Source organism: Dromaius novaehollandiae, chromosome 1 (genome assembly GCF_036370855.1).
Source record: "Dromaius novaehollandiae isolate bDroNov1 chromosome 1, bDroNov1.hap1, whole genome shotgun sequence".
Classification (NCBI taxonomy): domain Eukaryota; kingdom Metazoa; phylum Chordata; class Aves; order Casuariiformes; family Dromaiidae; genus Dromaius; species Dromaius novaehollandiae.
Genome location: NC_088098.1, coordinates 150,114,664 through 150,138,317, shown reverse-complemented (window position 1 = coordinate 150,138,317; position 23,654 = coordinate 150,114,664). Strand labels below are relative to the sequence as shown.

Sequence of the window (23,654 nt, the reverse complement as noted above, 5' to 3'; positions counted from 1 at the left end):
TTTTCTAAAGAATTAAAAGCAGCTAGCTGGGGCTGAAGGTTGCTTCTCCCTGTATTGAACTTTTGTGTCCTTTACCCTTAAATAAGTAACAGAAGAAATTCCAGAAGTGTGCCTGCATACTTAGGATTGCCATAATGGTAATAATGTATAAAATTCCAGTTTTAAATCGTCATGAAGTCTCACTAAGATTCCAATATTCCCTTAAGCTATGTAAGACTAGTCTGAGTGCAAATAAATGGTACACCCTATCAACAAGAAAAGCATTCCTGCTAATAAAGCAAAAAACACTCCTATAGGAGCCAGCATGAAAGACCAGCCATAGCATACATAAACAGCAAAGTCCGGGCACTCCATTTTTTTCATATTTGTGTAGTTTTCCAGATCAGCCATCACCTGGACCCAGATGACGTACATCACAACTACCAGTGAAAACAAGATACCTGGAAAAGAAACATGAGGTTTTAACAACAGTGTGTGAGACAAATGTGGGGTCCATTTTCTGGTTACAGTAATACCTAGAAACCCATCAATGTTTGAGGCCCTGTCTGCAAGGCACAGTCAGCTGCCACTGGATATTTTTTGCCTTTGGCTTCCCTGTAATAAGCTTGCTCTCTATCTTGTTTCTGATTTGCATTGAGAGGCATAAGTCCATATCCTCTAAGGAGCCCACAACAAAGGACATAATCTGGTTTTGGTCGGCAGATCAAAACACAGCTGTGTTTAGGGCCCCAATTCAGGTAGGTATTTACCGTTCAGAATGTACTGGGGTGGTGCGGAGGAGGAGGAACCACCTAGGAAAAAAACCTACCTTTTCTTCCCAGACTCTGGAATTGTTTCTATCATAATCTTTTCGATGCGATATGAAATGGGGAAAAGAATGGGAAATCTCTGGGAAATCTTTCTATCGTCCTCACCCCCCTACCTTATGCTTTTATTTTAATGAAAAAGGCTTTGTTTAGAACATACTACATTCAGATTCTACTCAAATATTTTAGAGACAAATTCAGATGAATTTCATTCAAAATCTTCCACATTCATTATGAAAGAAGGTCAGCATAGTGACAAAACCCAGCAATAATGAAATAATAGCTATGAAGCAGGCTTTTAGTATTAACCTCAGATTGGGTACAACCATTTCCTGGAATTAATCCACCACATAATTCACAACGTTTTCCTAACCACTCCTCTAAAAGGCCTTTGGATTGTTTACGCATGATAGCAACAGGAGCACATGTCCTTACCAACTCTGTTAATCTCTGTCACTATACACCAGAAGCAAATACAAGGAGAAAGTGCCTTCCAAAGTATCAGTTGCATGCCTAATATTTCACTTTACTTCAGAGGAATGTGGACACTCAGGAAACACAGGCCTGCAGCACAGATGCTCTAGCAGAAGATCCGTTGGAAAACTGGGGACACAAGTATGAATTTTCTGCATGCTGCAGCCTGAACCCACTTGTTCCCTGAGCTCCAGCTGTCATAGTACAGTTACGGCAGCAGGGTTAATTATTCAGATATTAAAATATTAGGGAGATACCACCCCATCATGCTTTCATCCTATGATGCTTATGTTGTTAAAATAACAAGGCAGCGCATACTTCTGGGAATACTTATTGTCAAAGCTGAGTTGACTGGCTGTAGAGCAGTGGAATACAAGTCAGAGGTGTTTGCATTCTCTCCCCAGTCCTGCTAAAAACATACCATGTGACCTTGCACAAATGTAGCACTTGGGCAAAACACACAACTGCACTTTGTAGGCACCTGTGGATTGATATTTGCCTCCGGACCCACCTGCGCTGGCAAATATGGTCACCCTCCCCCATCGCCACACTGAGATGCTCCCTCACCTCATCCCCCCTGCCATTCCTACCAACCTTCCGGGGAGCAACTCATGTCTTCGCTCCCTCCTCCACTTAAGGCAGGTGAGCTGCAGCACTTTAAACTGATCTGCTGACATTCTTGTTGGTCAATATATAATAGCTTTACGTTGTGGATATCATGAACATCTGACAGGCAAGAGCTCACAACTCCTCATGTTTGTGAACACTACCTTTCCAAGCCCACCAAAAAATGAGCTGAAGTAGTTTACCTGAGGCATAATCAAAATGTGACTGAAAACCCCAAAGGATCTGCAATTTTTATGAAGCTGAAAGGAGGAAGAATAACTAAATAAATATTGAGGCAAGCACACCGCCTGCTTATGAAATATACTTCCAGGATTACACTTTTTGCAAAATTCATTACATTTTGTTCAAATTTATGATGAAATTAAAAAAACCCCAACCCTCAACTCTAAGTGGTATAAATTCAATTTTGAAAATGCTTTGCCTAAGCAAAACTCAATTTTGATGGAATTTATTTCTGAGGTTATTTGAAACATACAACTGGTGAAACAATCAGAGAGAAGGATCACCTCAGGGCCAGACATAAAAAATGAGAAATTAAATTGAAGATTCTCCAAATATAAGTCAAGCTGAGCAGAAAAAACCCTACAACAGAACATCTAATGATAACAGATAATGTAGACAACTTAGGAAAAACAGAACCAAACTGAGCTAGTAACTTCTCATGGAAAAAAGTGAAAGGATTCAGGGTCAAATTCATAAATGGAGTTACTGGAGACATGAAGTTAGTTCTTCACAACTTCAACCAAAAAAATTTTAGCTCACATCACACCAAGATTTGGAAAGATGCATTGATAATATGGCAAAATCCATATGAACTTTGGAATTTATCCCTCTTTAGTTGGCTGTCTGTGCATTTTCAGATGTTCGTGGTCTTATATTTATTCTCTACAAAGACAGACAAACTTAATCTAAAATAATAATAAATTTAAAAAGTAGTGATGTACATTTCTTCACTATTGTAACACATAAGCATAACCAGGCCTTGCACATCTGGAATGCTTTTGACCTCTGGCACCCTGGACAGACATAAGCTAAGTAATCTGGTTAGTCAGAAGCTTCTGCCATTAAAATAACACTCTTTCAGAGGTCCTTTAAACTCAAAATCAACACCCCTAGTTCTTCAAGTACTCTGGAGCAACACTTTCTAGGTAGTTAAACTAGAGCCAACTCCATGTAGGTGCAAAATAGCAAGCTGGTGCTGTGAGTGGTAAAACAACTTCAGCTAAGCTACAGTCCATCAGGAGATTTCACAGCAAGCTGCTAATACCTGTGTGTGGTAAATTGTTTGGTATGGAAATTTGCTGAAGAAATGTATGTCAAGCAGAGATAAATGTCCTTCTTTAAGAGAGAAGAAAAAGAAAGGGAGAATATGCAAACCATCTTAGTTAATTAAGGCACTAGAAGAGTATTTAAGGGTTCTCACAGCTCCGATCTGGTAATGGAGGCGAATTAGTTACTATATTGTTTAGTGTGTTCAAGAAATGTCTTGAACAGTAGAATCAGCCTAAGTAGAAACTGGCCAAGTCTCATTGCCTTCAACAGGATTTCAATGGTTAGTGTTTTGTAACTCATAATTAAGTGCCTAACTTCCAAAGAGTTATGACTTCATGGAAGTTAAGCACAGGAGCTTATTGAGGCCTCTGTATGTCACAAATGGTAACATACAGGGAAAGTAAAGCAGAAGCATTTCTTAACAGGTAGACTTTCTGCTCTGCCTATTCAGCATGGTTTCCTAAGATGTTAGAATACACTAGAAGCAGTGGTGGGAGCAGAAAAGCAGATCATGTACTTGCATTATCACTAATGCATCTGCTTAAAATGTTTGATGTTTAGAGCTAGAAGCCTTGGTTCCTCCCTCTTCATTGAGTACTTCAGGTTGTACTTAAATTTAAGCACATGTGTAAGTCTCTTTGACTTAAAGGTTTTTCCTCCTGGCATCCACGCTGATTGAATCAAGTATTTGATTCAAAGGCAAATTGTGAGCTTAATGAATGGTTACTAGAGCTTGAACATTGTAAAAGAATGTTTTGTTTTCAGATGAGCTAATTTCATGTCTGTTTGCAATGTCTCATTTTAACAAAACAGAGGGATGTTAAGGGTTCAAGCACAGCTTGAGAGAAAAACAGTAACAAGAGTAGAGGACAAACAATTTGTCCAGTGGACTGAGTAGTGGACAAGATTCAGCTACATATAACATGTAAGGTATTTTTTATAGACCAAAAGGTAGCAATTGGGATTATACATAATGAATTATAATAATCATGCCAAGTAACAGTTAGCACTTTATATGGTGTTTAGAAAAGTATAGATCAAAAGCTGGATTTATCTCCATTTTTTATAAAGAAAAATGAGGCATGGAAAAAACTAATCTGATATTTAGAGGTTCTGAGCACCCAGTCTTTGCTTTTGACTGGTTTTCAAAGGAGTTTTGCTCCTCAGAGTCAAGGCAGATTTGCTTAAGTCACATAACACATTAGTAGCAGAGCTGCTAATAAACAGAGGTCTTCTGCCTCTCCATCCTGTTACCTTGTGCATACAGCTACACTTTCTGCCACATTCAACTTTTGTTATTTGTACCACTTGGTGAAGTACACTGGAGTGCCCATAAATAAAAGGAAGTCTGAAGACAATGCAAGGTCTTACTAAGCAATTGTCTATCTTTGGCTGCTTAGGTGCTTCAAGACTATCTTCCATCACTGCAAAATCTGACTGTTTCAATTCATGTGTAAGGAATACAATATTTTTGAAGGAAAATCATATATTGCAGAATGTTCAAAATTAGTCTGTTTCTTTCTATTTCCTCAATCACAAGCTTTGGACTTGATTCTGAAGACAGTTATATTAGTAACTCAGAATCAATGGCAAAGCCTATGTAAAATTGAAGTGAGATCAGAATCAGACCTTTTACTGCTGGAGAGTATTTTGTTAGATAAAGTTTATGCTGCTTGTAGAAGATGGCAGGGAGAAGTCTTCTATTTTTATAACTACATTACTGCTATTCTGTCTTATTTCTGTACTCACAAATTTTCCTCACCAGCTTGTCTCTTTCCTACAAAATATTAGTCATGCCAATAAGAACTGAGAAAGCATCCATTACAAGTGCAATAGGAGTACTTGTTCATTATGAAGGAGAATATACCAAAATGAATATATATTTATTTTGGGAAATCATTCCTGCACTCTTAAACTGACTATCTATTGTGAATGTCAGGAACTTTTCCAGCCAAGCTCCCAGGCAAAATTACCAAGATTGAAAAAATCTCCACAACTTCAAGAAGCAGATATTTTTAGGAACAGTTTGTGCTATGATGTATTTCTACATTTTCAGCATTTAGACCTTTTGCATAGTGTGCGGGTGTCCATTTGCCCTTGCCTTTTAGTGAATATAAAATAAAACAGCAGTTGCATGAATCAGGAATGATGGAGGAAATTATTCCTAGAACATGAAATATGTCTGAGAGAGATTAAGACAATAAATACTTTCCTCCTCCTCTTTTTCTTGTTCTTTTTTTCCCATTTTGCATTTTTTTTAAGAACACACGTTTGATACACAGCTCTGTGCAGTGTGATAAGACATGGACTTCTCTGAGGTCACTCTTTTCTGTCTTTTGCATTTATTCTTTTGAATTTCTTTCAAACACATACTTTTGCATATTGCAGAGGAAAAAGAATATAGAACCTTTAGAAATGTTTATGAATTCAAGAAGCAGTTTGCTGGCCTTTAGTATTTATTCTTCCCACGTATAAATGCCTTTCACTTGTCAATGGTGAATGGCTGTTTATAGCATGAATCTTTTACTATGCAGACACAAAGACAACAGGTGTTGGAAAGAATGATGTGAGCTTTTTAGTTGTGCCTAGAAGTTTAGAACTCTTTCTCTAATTTGAGGAAACTTGTATGCGTGTGTGTATATATATATCTTTTTCAATTGTATTTTCCTGTCTTTGCCTTTATTACAGATACTTCCTCCTATCTTGGCCTCTTGTGACCTTTATTTAAAAAGTATGGCTGACATTTCACTCTGGAGTATGTGCAGAGGATCCCATTTAGAGTTATGGAAGTTGGCACATCTCTCTAAGGACAGATTTCGTCCTCATCTAAAAGCTAGAATTAAGATACCAGCTTTTTTTTCACTCTTTTGGCAGCAAATGGAAGTCATACGTATATTTCTATATACGTCTGTCTGTTCACAAGGGGAGTGATTCTGCAACGTTCTGCGCACCTCCTGGGAGCTTGCTTGTTTGACATCAGTGCAGGCGGATAGTTTAAATCACCACCCAGACACCTTGCAGGAACAGGCCCAGGGTCAGTTATGCACTTTACTGAAGGCTGCTCTAAGTCATTAGGTTATGGCAACTTTCTGCTTTCTTCCTATAACATTTGAAGCAACTATAAAGCTTACAGTCTGCACTACCATACCTGTTCTTGTGCCATCCTCTCAAGGTGTAGGCATGGAGGTGAGGCTACAATGACAGTGACTGTGATATCTTTGAACTGATACGAACTTTCTCCCCACAGCTCTAGCATCTGTAGTTTCATCTGCAGGCTCAGGCAGGTAATGTGGTTTCGAAAGCTTAACATGGAGAGCTGCTAGTCAATAAGTTGCTACAAAAACTGATAACTGCCTACCCATTTGTGAGTAGTGCAGATGTACCTGTTCAGTGAGAGAAGCTTGCAGCTTTTCTTAAAGACTAAGATAAACAAAAGGCAGGTATGTGACTCTGCCACAGATCAGACATGAGACCTGCTGTCTTGGTACATTTGCTGCTCCCCTGTGGCCCAGAATTGGGACACCACGGAGAGACTCCTGAGGCTCCTTCGGTCTTCAGAGTACAACCCTTTGCTGTTCATCCACATGGGCACCAGTGATGCTGCAAAGAAGACCTTGCGTGGATGATTACAGGGCTCTAAGAGTGAGGCATAAGGGCAGGGGGCACAGGTGATGATGGTCTCAAATCTGCTGCTCTATGGATAAGGTTTGGGCAAAAGTGGGCACACTCTGTCTATTAACTCCAGGCTTTGTAGCCAGTGTCACAAGCAGGCTTTGGTTTCTGTGACCGCAGGACCGTCTTTGAGGTATGAGGACTGCTGAGGAGAGATGAGATCCACCAAACAAAGTGGGGCAAGAGCAACAGGCTCAGTAACCTCATGAGGAGGGCTATAGAAAAGGACCATCAGGAGATGGAGATCAAAGCTCCCAGATAATTGGAGGTCAGGGAGAGGAGGGCATATGTATGGGACACAGCAGTGAGGGAGGCACTCACACTTCCCTTGAGAAGCACCATAACTGAAAGCCCATCTCAAATGCCTGTACACAAATGAATGAGGCCTTGGATGATGATGTCATTGCAGCTGTAGACATGGTGGGATGACTTGCATGACTGGAGTCCCACGATGAATGGATATAGACTCTTTAAAAAGACAGGCAGGTAAGATGGGGTGGGGAGGTTGCAGTCCACATTCCAAAGAAATATCTTGAATGCACAGAATTCTTCTGAGGAACAGGGGCTTATAGGTGAAGATCAGAAAGATGGCCAACAAGGCGGATGTCAGGGTGAGTATCTGCTACAGGCTGCCCAAGAGGAAGTGGGCTGGAAGAAGAGTTACGATTTCAAGTCCAGATTCTCATTAGGAACTTCAACCACCCCAATATCTGCAAAAAGGGCAGTATTGCAGAAAACAAGCAATCTGGGAGATAGCAGGACTGCATAAAGGACAGCTTTTTGAGACAGGTGTTGGACATGCCAGCTAGGGGAAGTGCTTTACTGAACCTGCTACTCATAAATAAGGAAACCCAGGTCAGGGATATGACGGATGATGCTAGCCTTGGCTATAATGGCTATGAAATGGTAGAGTTTAGCATCCTAGAAGTATAGAAGTGAATAGGACATTAAAGATTCAGAACTTCAGGAGAATAGTCTTCAGCCTGTTCAGAGAACTGGTAGGCAGGATCCCAAGGGAGGCTGCCTGCAAAGGCAAAGGGGCACAGAAAAGTTGATTGTTCCTTGTTGTTGATTGTTGTTGATTGTAAGGGCAACTTCCTTAGAGCACAAGAATGGTCCTTCTCAGTGTGCAAGAAATGAAGCAGGTGTAGCAGAAATGAAGGTTAACCGCATACAGAGCTGCATTAGCAAGAGCATAGCCAACAGGTCACGCATTATCATTTCTCTCTTCTCAGCATTTGTGAGACCATATCTGGAATATTGCATCCAATTTGAGATGCCCTAGAAAAAGACAAACTGAGGCAATGACCACCAAAATGGTTAGGTGGATGGAGCACAAACAGAGGCTGAGGGAACTGGAGTTATTTAGCCTGGTGAAGAAAATAGAAACTCCATCTTTCTAAATGAAATAATAAAGAAAATGGGGACAGACTCTTCAGAGAGCTGCACAGTGAAAGCATGAGAGACAACGGTCACAAGCTGTAGCAAGGAAAATTTGAGGTGGATATAAGGAAAAAATATTTTTCACAGTAAGGGTGGCCAAACACTGGCACAGCTGTCCAAACGCATTGTGGAATAGCAATTATTGGAGATTTTCAAAACTTGACTGGATAAGCCCTGAGCAGCCTGCTCTAACTTTGAAGTCAGCCCTGCTTTGCATGGGAGGTTGAACTTCATTGCCACAAGAAATCCCTTCCAAACTAAATGTATTCTATCACATTCAGGATCAGTTTAGGCTTATTGTTCCTCCAGAATGCAGGTCTATCTGCCCCAACACAGACAGGGTGAATTGTCCTCTGAGAGCGTGTGTCTTACCACTGACAATAGAAATCTAACCAGCTAGTTCAGACAAAACATTTAGCTTTTGGATGGCTAAATAGATTATATGAATCCCACTCCAAATAATTTCTTCAGCTGCCATCTAAACCCAAAGATAGGACAGCAGATCATGCTACAATTTGCTCTCTTCAGTTTAGGCAGGGCTTTTAGCTGCTACTTAATTCATCAGTTAAGGCAGCAAAAAGATACAGATATAGATACTTCTTCAGTTCAATAACAGGAATTAAAATTGCTTCATCTAGCATTTTCCTCTAAAGACAAATATAAAGAAGCAATTGACTGTTCTTCCTATCTTCTGCCTTCAGCCTTCCATAGAACAACCATGGTGACTAACTTATTTCTCAGAAGCCTAGTGTTCTCTCCAGTATAATTCCTACATGAACTTTGCAGTAAGACAGCATCTAGGCCCTTTCAAAACAGTTTCTATGATTTTTTTTCTTCAAATCAATATGCTGTTTTCTGTCTTACGAGAACACAGACTTCACCTATCATCTAAGTCACATTACATCTTTTCATTTTCCCATTAAATTTGTGCTTAAATAGATACATGCCCTGGCCACATCCTGATTACATGCTGAATGTCAAATATGCACCATCCCTTTCACTCCCCTCTCCATGCCCCGTTTTCCTCTGAAAGGCAGTACAGGCTCCTGAAGGAGCTAAATAAAGGAAGGGGTCAGGTCAGCAGGGAACACTGCAAAGCACACTGCCCTTCTGTTTAGAGGCATGCTAAAACATTCCTCTTCTGCATCAGGCTGTGCCTCGTCTTACTCTGCCCCCAAGTTATCCCCGAATTAAGATACTACCCATCGTGAGTAATTCTTACTGGAGGAGAAACAGAGATAGCAATCCCACTGGACACAGCTTTAACAACTGACAATGCAAAGTATTTGTAAGCTTTTCTTATGTCTGCATGTTCCCGCCCTCCAATACGATTTTAATCTATCCACTGTAGTCAGTTCTATAAGACAAGCAAACTTGTCCTAATATAACTTGGCTATGTGAGTATCCTGACTTGTGAGCAGATTTGGGGGAAAAAAATCTTCTTTTTCTTAATGTTTTTGTGAGTGATCTGATGTGTTGGATAGGACAAGGATATTTACATGAAGTACCTTCCCCAGCCACCTCAGTATGACTACGGATGGATGCAGAGGGGCTTATTTGGGAACTCTGTCCCCCTACCCAAGCCACAATATCTTGTACTAGCTGAATGGCTCTAGGGTCCTACTGCCAATACTTCCTTTTGGCAAATCAAAGCATGATTTTGCTAAATAGCCTTCCATTTCAACCACAACAATGGTAATTGTGATAATAACACAGCCCCACTCTGAAGCTCTGATTGAGAATAGTGCTAAAGTTGAAAGATACTAGGCAAATACATAGCAAAAGTCAGGATTTCCCTTGAAAACCATCTGTTCTGTAGGGACAAAGGGTGAGAGGGGCAGAGACAGGCCCAAGGTCACACACACAGATGATAACAGCTCACCTAACTTCAGACACCTAACAAACAGTCTCTCTAGACTTCTTCAGTAAAGGAAAGAGAGATACAGGGCTCCTTCATAGGATATTCATATGACCTGTCTTAGGCACCTATTTTAGGATGAAATAAATTTCCAGATGGAGGAACTTCTTACATACCATTTTGGCTATTACAAATGTTACTGCCTCCTGCAGGCCTCCTACAGAAGCCAAGAATGACTAGCCCAGATTTAGGTGTTTAACTTTCACATGCCTAAATTAGGGCAGATGAATTGACTGAAGAATATATGCTGTCACTTCAGACCTCTACTCATTGGCTCATAGTGTCTTCCAAGTGTCTCTAGGTACACATGCTCTTGTTTCCTCTCTTACAGTCTCTGGAACTGCCTAGCGAGAGATGAGGTTTATTACAAATAATACTAGACTACAAATAATACTAGACTACAAATACTAGAAAAGAGCAGGACTCACAAGGGCTTTTAATCCGCAAATCAGTGACAACTTACATACTGTAGGATTTCCAATAGACTATGAATACTTTTGTATTTCTTTTAAAAGTGTGGAGGAGTAATTCTCAAGGGAGTAAATGCAAGTATTCAGGATTTTTTTCCAACAATAACACTATAAAATATTGCCCACTCAAGGTCCTTCAGAAGGGAATAATCATCAGCAGCCCATGTAGGCAGAGCTGCGAGGTGAAGTGGCTAAGCAAGGTCAGCAGGTTGGTAATACAAGTAGAAACAGAGCCCAGGCCTTTTGACCCTGACATGAGTACTCTACCCCAAAACACAACACCACTCTCACAGGACTGACTCCTACCAGGCTTTATACACAGTAGAATAGTGACTGAGCACATATTATCATTTACATCCTATACAACTGTACTTTACACAGCAGCATGACATCTTCTCACACTTTTCAAGATTAACAGAACAGCACCACAGAGAGTTGGACATATCAACTGAATGCAGGGTGGGTGCATCCTCCATGGTATGTGCAAGTAAAGAGGAAGGTGGGAACTCATTTATTTGTTGTCATTCATAGGGGTTTAGAGCTCCCACTTACTGATATTTGAGCACTATCTTGTGTACTCCATTCCTATTCAAAACATTCCTCCTATGTTGGTCATGTGAATGTGCTGTGTCTTTCAACTTCTTTACAGTCGACTGTAATCATCTTCATTGCTTTTGATTCACTGATAAAAACCTCTCCTTAACAAAAGCCCTTGGGAATCCTGCTTCTATAAGGCAGCATTACTAAATATGCATTTTTTTCTGCTAATAATGTCGATTGAAATTGCAGTGTAATTCCACAATTCATCTTGGATTTTTTATCTTAATTCAAAAGTAGCTTTTAGAGGAACTTCATGACTAAATAACTGTGGAAAGAATCATCTCCAAGGCAGGTGCTCCACTGGCCAAATGATGGAAGCAATTTTTTTTTTTTACTGTGATTAATATAATTTTTGATCAAGGAAAATGGGGAGAAACACCTCATGCTTTGTATTCTAACAACTTTAATTGACTAAGCAAACAGCATACCCACCAGCAATGATGAAAAGGCCTCCTCCTGCTTTGTACAGAACATGACTGGCAAAAGGAGCTGCACAGATGATGAAGAAACTAGCCGTCACAATAGTGACCACTCCCAGGAGCATAAGAACTGTCCAAAAACCTCGATAAACTGGAGAAAAGGAAGAAGGAAAAGAGAAAAAAAGAATACGGTATTTTTTAGAACTTAAACAAGTCACATATTTGGCTAACAAAGATTTTTGTTTTCACGTTCTGTTTTTACTTCCCTTATTAACAAACCAAATATTCATTTCATTGTGTACATATGTCAAGTGGACCAAATTAGTTTGACCCCCAGTTCTTATCTGATGATCACGGAAAATATGATATAAGTTATCAAGAATGAAATCCGGCTGCTTAATAGTTAGACAGTGTGTGCATGCTTAATACAGCCATTAGCTTGACCAAATTTATGCTCTTTGGAAAATGGTACACCACAGCTGTAGCAATAATCCTCCAGGATGAATGACTGGACTGAATGGATACAATTGTTTCACCAAAATTGACTGGGAGAAGCAGGGAGCAGTAACATCTTGAAATTCTTAGTGCTCAGACCATATCACCAATAACAATCTGTAAGTTCTCTGTAATTTAAAAATGGATAATTCCCCTTACATACAGTCATATTCAACAGAAGAAAATCTGAAGCAGGAGAGAAGAGAAACTAAGGAAAATGTAAACTGGGTTCCTGAAGTTAAGTATTTTAAAGCAGCCTATTCCTGCTGTAAAGCTTTTTGTATTTTATTACATTTTAAATGTGATGTTTCAGAAGTCCCTGTTAGACAGTGCCAAGCAGAGTTGAAATAATGGATGCAGCTGGTGATAAATGAGCCGAGAGTTTTGTGACATACTCTGGCCAAAAGAGTCTTTCTAACAATTATTTTTTAGCTAGTTAATTGCACATCCATTTAACAAAGTCATCATTTTACAAATGCTACAAGAGTGACATAAATTTCTCCCATGAATTTAAAAATTGGTACATTAACACAACCCATTAGTAAAATTATGAGTTGCAAAGCTCTCCATCGTCAGATCTGAAAATCTTGAAGCACTGACAATTCAGTCAGTGAAAAACATTTCCACCCAACTGAGGGAAAGCATATAAGCCAGCTGGCAAGTCAGAAAAAGTGAGTCACAAAAGAAATTGCCACTTATCATTTGACAGCACCTACTTACTGTTATGGCAAAACACAACTAAGCAACTATTGTATTGGGTTCATATCCTGAAAGTTTCAAATCCTTACAGCTTGTTAGAGCCAGCTATTCTGGCATAACTCAGGCTTGCTTTCATCTGGAATCTGAAGGTGCACTAGACATTATTGGTTAGTGTTTCCCACTAATGTATTCCATAAATCCATAGTTTTTAGCTTGACCAGTTTAACTCCTGGTAAAGTACACACTCTTGCTTGTATCAGTCTTGTAAATGTATTAGCTAGATCACATTCACCACATCACATTAGCTGTACTTCTTAAACAACATCCTTTCTAATCTGGGCAAAGATTCAGAGACAATTTTCTGCCACACTGATCAGCAGACTTGGGATAGGAAAGATGAATGTGCTATCATCTAGGTGAAAAAGGCTGGCAGAAGGGTTTATCCTGTTTTGGTTCATATCCAATACAAGACTTCTTTTCATATAAATAAATATTAATGGAAATAGTATGTAAGAAACAGGGCTCTGGTTCAGCAAAGTAGTTAAGTGTGCGTTCTGCTTTAAGTATGTAAGTCTTATGGGATTTAGGCACCTGCTTAAAGTTAAACACATAGTTAAATGATTCACTTAATGGAAACGGACAGACCTAGAAAGGTAAATCTCTCAAGTCCTTCAGTCTTGGGTCTTTGAAGCAATTTCATATTATTTTACCCATGGGGCTACTTTGCTAAGCCTGATCGCAGTCCCCAAGTCCATGGGACATTACTTCCTCATTTAAAACCTAATGCTGCTAAATCAGTCTATAACCACCCAACTCTTTTACATGGCTGGCACAAGATACTTCAAAGTCATGCTACATAATAGGACACATTGGCCAAAATGGACCTTGAAAAAGCTTTCTTCAATATCATTACGGTCAGTTACCTAAGTCATATGGCAATGTTTCTGTTTTCTGAATGGGTGAGGACACAAGCTTCTCCAAAATACAAAATTAGTACACAGTTTCATTATCTACTTTTCATCGAGGAAGCTTTGAAGTCTGCTCTTCGAGAAATGTTACCAGAAAAGTCTGATTTGTTCAAACATTTCTGAAAACTGACTGCAACAGAATATGCTACTTTGAATTACACTTCTTTATATCTTGCACAAAGGGAAGACTCTGTCAGCCACGGGACCTGTTTCAAGAAATAACGGTTCAGTGTACCTGTACAAAGTTTAAGAAAAGTTTGCACTGTTTCAAGTCTTGCTGAGGCAGTTTATAAGAGAGCCCACGTTCTGATCTAGAAGACAAGGAGTATCCTTGCCTTCTCAAAGGCGGCATGCAACTAACTAAATTAGTTTCACAGATATGTTTGAGTTAGCTACCTCGAGTACTTGAATTATTCCGAGTGCTTCCTACAGTAAAAGTAGTAAAAGTACAAGGCACTACCACAGAGTCCGAGGTAACTCTATCTGCATTATTTATCTTAGATATCATTGCTGCATGTTGCAAGAGTGCTAAACAGAAGGTTCTGTAACTTGCCTCAGTATGCCAGCCCTTCATAGGGGCATATTTGCCTTGGCAGCATCAGGCAGGCCTAAAAATAAAATGGTGCTTAGGGGAAAACAGAAGCGCTTGTCTTTGAGCTCTGCACCATTTAGTATAGCATGGCAACATTACAGCTGCAGTATATGCTTTCAAAATTGCATGACTTGTAATTTTGCCTTGCTACTTGCTTTTCTCCCAAAAGATCCTAACTTAGATTCCTCTAAAGACTTCTGCATCATTTGAAAACTAGCAGAAATATCTGGTTTTGAGTAACGGACTGAACTTTGGAGAAATAGCTGAACAATAGCAAAAGCCCCCTTTGCTAGTATAGTAGATCCCAGCCCTGATTATAAACTGAAGCCACAGTTTTATATTTGAAGATGTTACCAGTGTACGATATGAAAGACAAGCAGTGGTATATTTGTCAAAGTTACACAGTTGTGCCACCTCAATGCATACTTTTTATACAGTATTGACGCACACCTCAGAAACTCTGTAACAGATTATTCAGGAACAGGTTAGCTAAGGACACAATGCAACACCCATCCTCAGCTGGAGATGTTAACACAAAGTTCATGAAAACATACCAGGTATTTTATTGCTCTAACTGGCTGCAAGTGTTTTAAAATCTCAACCACTTAAAAGACTTAGCCTATGCATTTCCTATGGCCTACCAAAGCAACCATTTAATACCAAAGATGAATTATTAAGCACTGAGAAGCTGAAAACCTTTCTGAAGCATATGTGAGTACAGTGCTCTGTAATCATTACTACAGATAAGCAAAATAACTTGGAAAAGCTGCCTTCAATTTTCACCCACAAAGTCAAGTCCTGAACTGAACTATTTCTGTTTAGAATCCACCTTTTTATCTCTCTCTGTAATGTAAGAGACATTAGAATGCTTTTGACAGGACGTATCAAAATGCCACCTACAGTATAAAACACAATGTAAGGTAAAGCGCCTGAACTGCTCTAAATCAGGAGTATCTTCTCTGCAGATAAGCAGCAATAAATAAGATCACAGAGGTCAGCAGCAGCACAAGGTGCAATTGGAAACACAGTAAACCTTGCAAAACTTTTCTCATTGTTTCTCAATACCCTTTACTATCCCTTAGTAGTAATAATCTCTTCTTTAAAATAATCTTAACAGTAAAACAAATACAGTATTCACAGTATGAATACATTGCTTTGTTAAATACTTCTTGCTTTATTGCTACTTGGTGGCTGGGGAGTTTTCCAATAGTAAACGTACTGTATTACAATCTCTCATGGGCAATTATGTGACTGTATTACCTAACAGCATTTTTTGCCCTAGAAAGAAGTTACTTCTAACATTTCACTATACAATTATTATTTTCGGATGTCATTGCTGGTATTTCCTAGATTACTTTAGGTTAATTTCAACGCAGTAACAAACCTCCCAATAAATTGGATCACACCATTTTAGATGTAATAGTTGCTGAACCAGAATTTCTCTTCAGTCCCATAAACATTCTGTATTCTACATTATATTAAGCGCTACTTTAAATGCTGGCAACGTGCCCAGTACTGGACAAAATAAGATACTAATGGTCAGGAAAAATAGTACTAGCAGCTACAAATCAGAGTATTAAACTAATGGGTCAGTGTAGCCCCATTAAATAGTTTCCAGTTTAGCTTCAGAAGGCACTAGGGCAATTTACAACAGTTAAGGAACTACTGTTTATTTCCAAATAAAGCTGAAAAAAAGTTAACTCAAAAATAAAACTAATGACTTGAATAAGTGCTAGATCTTGCACTTCTTTTTGTTAGGAATAATTTCACTAAAGCCAATGAGATTACTTATGTGAGGGAGGCTTTGTACATTTTTAAAAAACAGGCCTAGTATTGTCCTATACTAAAAGAAAAAGCGGCATTATAGAAAATGTGACATTCCTTGAATGTCAGCATTAAGTAAACTAATGATGTAATACAATTAATTAATCTAGCTAGCAATGAATTATTATTTCAAAACAGCCTGACAGGATGGCTCCAACCAATCTGATCAGGATTATACAAACATGTATATATGCATATTATATGCATATATATATGTATATTATTTTAGAATGCAAATGTCACTCCTCTGGTGCTTTTATTGTATGGGCTAATTTCTTTTTTTTTATTCCTAGCTTGTAATCTGTGGTGCATATGTTTGAGAATCATCATACAAATGAATCTGCTGGCAACACAATGATGTGCCGTATGGGTCTGCTTAATAGTTGCACAACACAGTAACTGTCCCTATAAACCACTGTATCATCATGGAAATTCACTACAGTCAGGCTACCCCTGACTTCATTTAGATGCCTATTTCAGGTTAAGATAAATGGCACAACCTGAAAATTCCTTTAAGTGCATTAACTATAAAAGATGGTTAGTACAGCCACGGACTTCTACGCTGCAGGTAAGGTGAAGTCCTTCCTCACACTCCCAAGATACTTAACAAAACCAGTGAATAAACTAACCCATAATAATTGTGATTAAAAAATACAGCAAGCTGCAATTTCAAAACAGTTCTTTCGAACCCTTCCAAACTGATCATGCATCTGACAGTAATGACGGAAGGAAACCTTGGACAGTAAAACATGCATTCAAAGCCACACTATAAGCATCACTGTAGGCTTTACATTTCCACCTAAGGTTATAATTCTGGACATGCGGAGTGCATAGGCTAGGTTTTCACAGCAGGATGAACCAAGTCTTTGGTCTAAAGTTTTGTAAAGTATACTAAAACTCTAAACTTCAAAGTCTTCAGTGCCTGAGTGTTTTCAGAACTATCACAAAAGCACATAGGAATTACAGCTTAAAACCAACTTATGAAAAGATCTAAATAAACTAAGAGGGCATGGACTGAGTCTCTTTTAATTATGGCCCAGAAAAGCTTTGAGCCAAATTCTTACTGATACTAAAACCAAAGGAGTTATGTCAGCAGAGAACTTGGTCCAGCCACACCACTCAAAAATTATCAGAGATTATATGTTCCTCAGAAAACCTAGTTTTGCCTGAGCTGTTCTAACTGGATGAACTGAAGTTAACACAGGACTCCACCGAAAAACCTCACTTGTGTTTCCACTAGGGGCTGCAGTTAAACCAGAGTTACTCTAATATGATCCCAAAGCCTCTTATGACAAACAGCCTGTAAAAGAACAAGCCAGGTGACTTTGCTTAATTAGAAAGTAACAGTTCTGTTAAAAGAAAGTTAGAGATTTTTAGAAAATTTCATGTTGCACATGCATATTTGATTTTTTAAATTAAGTTTAAAGCTTTTATGTCAGCTGTTTATTTTTCTAGGAAGAAGCAGACTGAATATTTTTCAAAGGGCAGAATATTTCTTTTTCTTCACCCCTAACAAAAGCTGAAAAAAAAGGACTTGAGGAACTCAACAAAAACACTGTAATAAATCTTTGTGAAGAGACTAAGTGTGGGAGATTTCTTTTTAACCCCCAAAGTGAGTGTTGAGAAAGCTATGAGACATGAAAAGGAAAATATTTTATCACCAAACACTAGAAAAACTGGCAAAAGGCACAATAAGCTCAATCTTTTGGTAGTGCATTGTTCTATGTATAGTTGACATAGGTATTAGATGCAGCCAAGTAGATAAAGAAATTGTTGATAAAGTCCGGTTCTGCACAAAATCAAATGCAGCGTTTTTACTACCGGCTTTCACAGAGACAGCCCTTCCTTCACTGTGAATCGAGAAGAGGATTCACTTCTAGTATTTCTTAACTTAGTGACTGCAGTTGCAGCAAGGTTTAAAAAACTTGTTTGCTAATATCATGGGCAGGACTGTCAGACTAGACTAAAACAGAAATTAGTTTTGAACTAACAGAAGAGACAATGACATAACCCTCTTCACAAAACGTTGTGAAAGATTCTTGAACAAGCATATCTGCTATAGTAAATAACTGCACTTGAATGCTGAAAATGAACTGGATGCGTAAAAAAACCCTCAGCAGTTTTAATGAGCTCCAAAGCAATCCAATTGTATTTATTTATATAGCAGGAATGGATCTGAATATATGCTACCCGGGCCATCATCTATAGTACAGCTCAGGCTACTTTAATCTCCTAAAATGAAATACAGATAGGTAAATTTTATTTGAGCAGTGGTTCGTTTGGCAAACATTACCTAAAATTAATTAAACTTTTGATGATATACCTTCTCTCTTCCTTATTCTTTGTTTGTCCACTTCTGTGTAATCATGCAATATAGTTTGATGATCCTTTGTGAATGTATGAGTGGGACATAAACTCTGCCTAGATAAATTAGGCGCTCATGATTCTGTCATTTTTAACTGGAAGGATAAACTTTTCTAGATGTACTGTGAAGTTACAGATTAGATATCTGACTCTGAATGCTGAGGTTTGAATTCTTCCTGGACAAACAGTTTACAATTTCTAAAGATTAACAGAACTGTTATCAGTCTATTTGTTTTTCATGTCTGCAGCATAGAGATTGCATTCTGAAGACACTTCAAATTTAGCAAAGGTGTAATTACAACTTCAGGACAGGAAGAGATCACTTAAGTCACTGAGCCAGCGGGATAAAAGACATACAGCATCCACCCATCACTGGTTATTTTAGAAGTCATATGAAATAGCTATCAGAAGTGATTTCTTTTAAATACTTTTGCATAAAGCCCTTGATTTGATGACATGTGACCAATTTTTAAAGTGGAGTTGTAAAAACAGCTTTCCAGATATTATTCAAACATAAAGTTTTCAACCACTCTGATACATTTATTTATTTATATGTATATGTAGACATACATGTGTATATCTCTGTTACTCCACTAGAGTTTCTCGGTGTTAATACCTCAGCTTAACATAATACATGTTTCAGTGCTTCAGCTCCCTATCACGTCAAGGGAGAGAGCCTGGCACCTCCAGCAGTCGGTGCAGTATATCTGAGTTAGTTGACTAAACTTAGACAGTTTCAAGGCCCCGCTCCCTTCTTCCTCATAAAGTACAAAAGCAATAGAATTCTACATTGGCTTATTAATTTAACAACAAACAGTTTAATTGGAATATATAGGAAGAAATATGTGTACAGTGCATTCAGCCCATAAAAAGATACTTTTTATGTTGAAGAAAAAGTACTAAAAAAGAAATTTCTCTTTCTTTTTTTGGAAATGACTTCCATTCTGCCCCCACACTTAATGCGTAGCATGCATTCAAGTGCTTTGCTAAACAGTGACTTAAATATGTATGTTTTAAGTATGAGAAGTATGAAACACCAAAACTCTATTAATTAAACTGTGTGGAGTGATAACGCTGTTTATACTCAAGCATCCAAATTGTCTTCATGAAACTATAGGCATTGTATCCATTTGCAGTCAAAAAAATACCTACTGATTGCAGAGTCATAGGAGGTTGAGTTGTGTTCATCTCGGATAAGAGGAAATGGTGAGAGGTAAGCATGTGTGCAATTCTTAGAAGGTGACTGGTTGGCTGAAAAAAGAAAAAGAAAGTTAAAGATTAATGTTTTATTGCCTTAACAATAAAATATTTTTAAAATCTTCTTCAAATGGATAAACTGTGTTTCGCAGGTCAAGATTCCAGGTTCTTTCCCAGGTAGTAGCTTTACAGTGTATTTTGCTTTACTAAGAGATACCAGCCTTGATATCCAGCCAAGAATATTCCTTAAAGGGCAACTCAGGCACGATTTGTATTATAGGAACAGTAAAACAGGCTTGCTGGAGGCAAGGATCTGGTACACTGCAATTAATATGCAATGCATATGTGTGTTTTTGTATGCACATGTGCTTTTCTTTTGTGACAGATAATTATGTCCCTCTCATTCTTGCATGTCCTACAAAAACACTCCAGGAAATTAATTTTTCCTTTGTGAAAGAATAATGAAAAATATCAAGCATCTTCAGAAAGTTTATAGCCTCAACAAATATGAGTTCAGTCTATGGAATCAATAGACCCAAAGGATGGTTATTTCACCTTTTATATTAAATGCTTATAAAAAGCATCACCTTCTCCCCTGTGAACGATAAAGGCTGGCTATGGTGCAAACTGCATTTAAATTTCCGATTTCTGACTGCAGAATTCTCCAGATAAAGAACAAGAGGAAATTAAGAACAGTAACTATTACATTTGTCACCTAAGACTGAGCAATCAATTTAGCAAAATAGGGGCCACTGAAGTCAAACTTGTATGATGGCACTTGCTTTCCACATGCCCTGTGGAAATCCTGCAGTAAGGAGAAGGAGCTCTGTGCCTCAGAGGTAGGGTCAAAGATAGGAGGAGAAGTTTTGCTTGACCTCTCCTTCATGGGAGATTTTGGTGGCAAAGTACCTACTATTTTATCTTCTAGAATCCTGGCACGTAATAAAAGAAAACAAACAGTACTTTGTAGAGGTACAACATCCTCCTCTGTTCTGAGATATTCCAAAGTTTACATACATGTCCGGCCATCCATGAATTCAAGTAAGAAGGATTCTTCTGGAGATGAAAAGTCCTACACTGTTCTTACAGTAGAATTCCCCATGCCCTCCTTAAACCACTGCTAGAACCAGCTGACGGAACTTTGCAAGCAAAAATTCATAGAATTTCCTATTTCCCTACATTAAGGAAATAAGCAGTCTGTTAACAATAAATTGCAAGAGACCATCCTTGTAAGAATGGACTCACGGTTAACATTACAGACACAATACTTAAGGCGTGACTTGATAGTTAAAAATGTATCATTTTGTTTTGGTGTTTCTTTTAGTGCAAATTAAGAAAGTGTTTGTCAATAATCTGTTTCAGGAGAGCTGAAGAACATTATCACCAAAGATGCCATAAGAACTCAGGTGATTCACAAGAAAAATAAAATCAGCTTTGAGATCAAACCACTGTAGATAGTGCAAAAGAACAAAGTTACTTACTGTACCAGAACTTCCACATGCTTCCATTATTCTCTCCTGCATCTCCACTAAACCAACACCTCCAGAAGAAACCTTCATGATGGAAAGTGGCCTTCTCTTCCTATGAAAAAAAAAAGCCATTATCATATCATTTTTTAATTGACTGAAAGAATAAAGTCCAACTGAAATTAGATGTTCAAGAAAAAAAATACCACTACCACAAAGAAATGCATCTTGTCTGAATATCAGTTAGGAATAGCATATCTCTACAGTTACAGTTTCTTTGAAAGTATGGCATGTTGAAAAAGCAGCAGCACAAAAGACAAATTAATTTTAGAGTTGATTACAATTGGTTGCAAGAGGCTTTGGATCACCTTTGTAAGCCCCCAGAAGGTCAGGATGAACATGTTGAAAAGTTCATAAAGAAGAAAGTTCTTACAAAATAAATACATCCAAGAAACCTACACATATAATTCTTGTTATGAATCAAAATACCCATACTAACCCCAGCATCCTCAGGTCCTTTTGAACATCTTCCTATTTCCGTAGCAAGAAGCCAATAATCAGTTCCAAATGCCACCAAAAAAAGCAAAACCCCCAAAGCTGCAAAGAAGCCTCCAAAAAATATCCCCACGCTCAATTTCATTATCAAATTTATCTTCAAACAAATACAAATACTTTTCTTAATATCTTAAGAAAAAAAAAAGAAAAAGAAAGAAAATTTGGGGGCAACTAAAAAGCAGTTTGGAGAGTACAGCTCATATCTGAAGAAGTTTCTCTTTGCTTGCTTTTCTGTCTGTATTTCCCTGCACCCCGTGAGTTGATTTGTATCTCCTAATTTGTGTTCCATGCGGCTGACTCAAGCCTGAGAGATGATAAGGGCCTTCTATTTTAGGACATGGATGGCAGAGCTTCATTCTGTTTCTCTATCTGGGCGCGGCCAGTCAGAAATAGCTGACCTTCCCCTAACTAATCAGGGATTGACTTGAAATATTATCACAGCTGTTGCATCAACACCAGTGGAGATGGAGATGAAGTTGCAATGGCTCTGTCATTCCATGTAAACTGCATTACAGAGCACACACTAGTAGCAAGGACTTCCAAAGTTCAAGCCCGGTGGTGAATGCTTCCCCGGCTGCTAGTAGGGAAGGAAACACAGACAACACTTTGGAAATCACTGTAAACCACAATCCTAAATGAAGGCTGGGATTTTTTTAGAGAGCTTTGAAAGCACGGTAGTAAAATTTCACAGATCTCTTTGAAGAGTCCTAAACCTTACTGAAAATACAGTTAGCTTTAAAAATACCAAGAGTATTAGCTTAGAGGAGTAGCTTTAACAACACCAAACTGATCATTTAAGTGCTTTAGTTGTTCAGATTCAGCTTATTTTCATGTATCATAAATACGTGCAATCAAAAGAAAAAAAGAATGCCTTAAACCTGAAAAAGTGAAACCAATTCCTGCGCCACACCTCCTAGCACCTGATATATAAACATCAGTCTTTCCAAGAGGAACATACCTTTCCATATGGGTGCTCTGGACATTTTGGAAGATGACGAGGCAGTACACTTAAATTCCAAGGTCCTGCTGCAGTCCTTCTTCCCAAAAAAAGGTTGTTCCAACAACTTCTTTTCATGCCAGGCAGGCCTTCCCTAACATATCTAGTGGATTACAGGGCATGCTCCTGTAGAGATTTATTGAGCGGATATTATGCACCAGATCCTGCAGTCCTTACCCAACAAGATTCCACTGGTGTTATCACTGGAGTAAATAGTAACTCCACTGATATCCCATGCTGGGAAGTGCTGAAGCCAAGACAAAGATGAAGTCAGTTTACTCCAGAAAAGATCTGTCACAAATTGTTATGACTACTGACTTGTGTCTCCAGACATGGGAATTCCTACTGCCAATATCTTGGTTTGGACAGTGGTATGCTCAGGGAATATGACAGAAAAGACTTCTCTACCACCTCTCCTCATTTCCAGAGATAAGCCAGTCCTGAGTGTTTTTATAATACTACATTATCTGGCTGATGCCATATTTGCAGCTGTTAGAAAATAAACCATATTTTAGAAAGGGAAAACCTTCTAGTTAGAATAATGTGTCTGACTAAAATAGCAGAACAAAAAAAAAGTAGAATTCAGTTCAGGACCAATATGCCTAAATTTACACAACTTCATGTGAGCTAGATGTCTCAGTGTCTTTCCATTATAATCAACAGAGATCTGGTCAATACAGTGGGGGAGTCTAAAGAGAGGTTCAGCACAACCTAAATTAAGACACAAAGGTTTCAGTTCAATTACTTGCACCCAGACCCACAGCTCCATCTAGTCCCCAGTGTATCCCACTGGTTT

General features: G+C 38.5%; 1 protein-coding gene across 1 annotated transcript; it reads right to left on the bottom strand.

Moving 5' to 3' along the window:
* Positions 1 to 216: 216 nt before the first annotated feature.
* TMEM182 (transmembrane protein 182) lies at positions 217 to 21,972 on the bottom strand. Its single transcript, XM_026103288.2, has 5 exons — positions 21,806 to 21,972; positions 21,322 to 21,421; positions 19,796 to 19,894; positions 11,715 to 11,852; positions 217 to 440 (listed from the first exon to the last, which is right to left on the bottom strand). Exons 1-5 carry the CDS (start codon positions 21,944 to 21,946, stop codon positions 217 to 219), a joined length of 702 nt encoding a protein of 233 aa, XP_025959073.2. The 5' UTR covers positions 21,947 to 21,972.
* Between the last annotated feature and the right edge of the window lie 1,682 nt (positions 21,973 to 23,654).

What these genes read in the sequence shown, in the direction of transcription:
- TMEM182 (XM_026103288.2), bottom strand. Translation starts at nt 21,946, where the DNA reads ATGAAATTGAGCGTGGGGATATTTTTTGGAGGCTTCTTTGCAGCTTTG. An exon ending in AAGGACCTGAGGATGCTGGG is followed by an intron (nt 21,422 to 21,805) that starts GTTAGTATGGGT and finishes TTTTTTTCATAG; the next exon opens with GAAGAGAAGGCCACTTTCCA. An exon ending in CATGTGGAAGTTCTGGTACA is followed by an intron (nt 19,895 to 21,321) that starts GTAAGTAACTTT and finishes TTCTTTTTTCAG; the next exon opens with CCAACCAGTCACCTTCTAAG.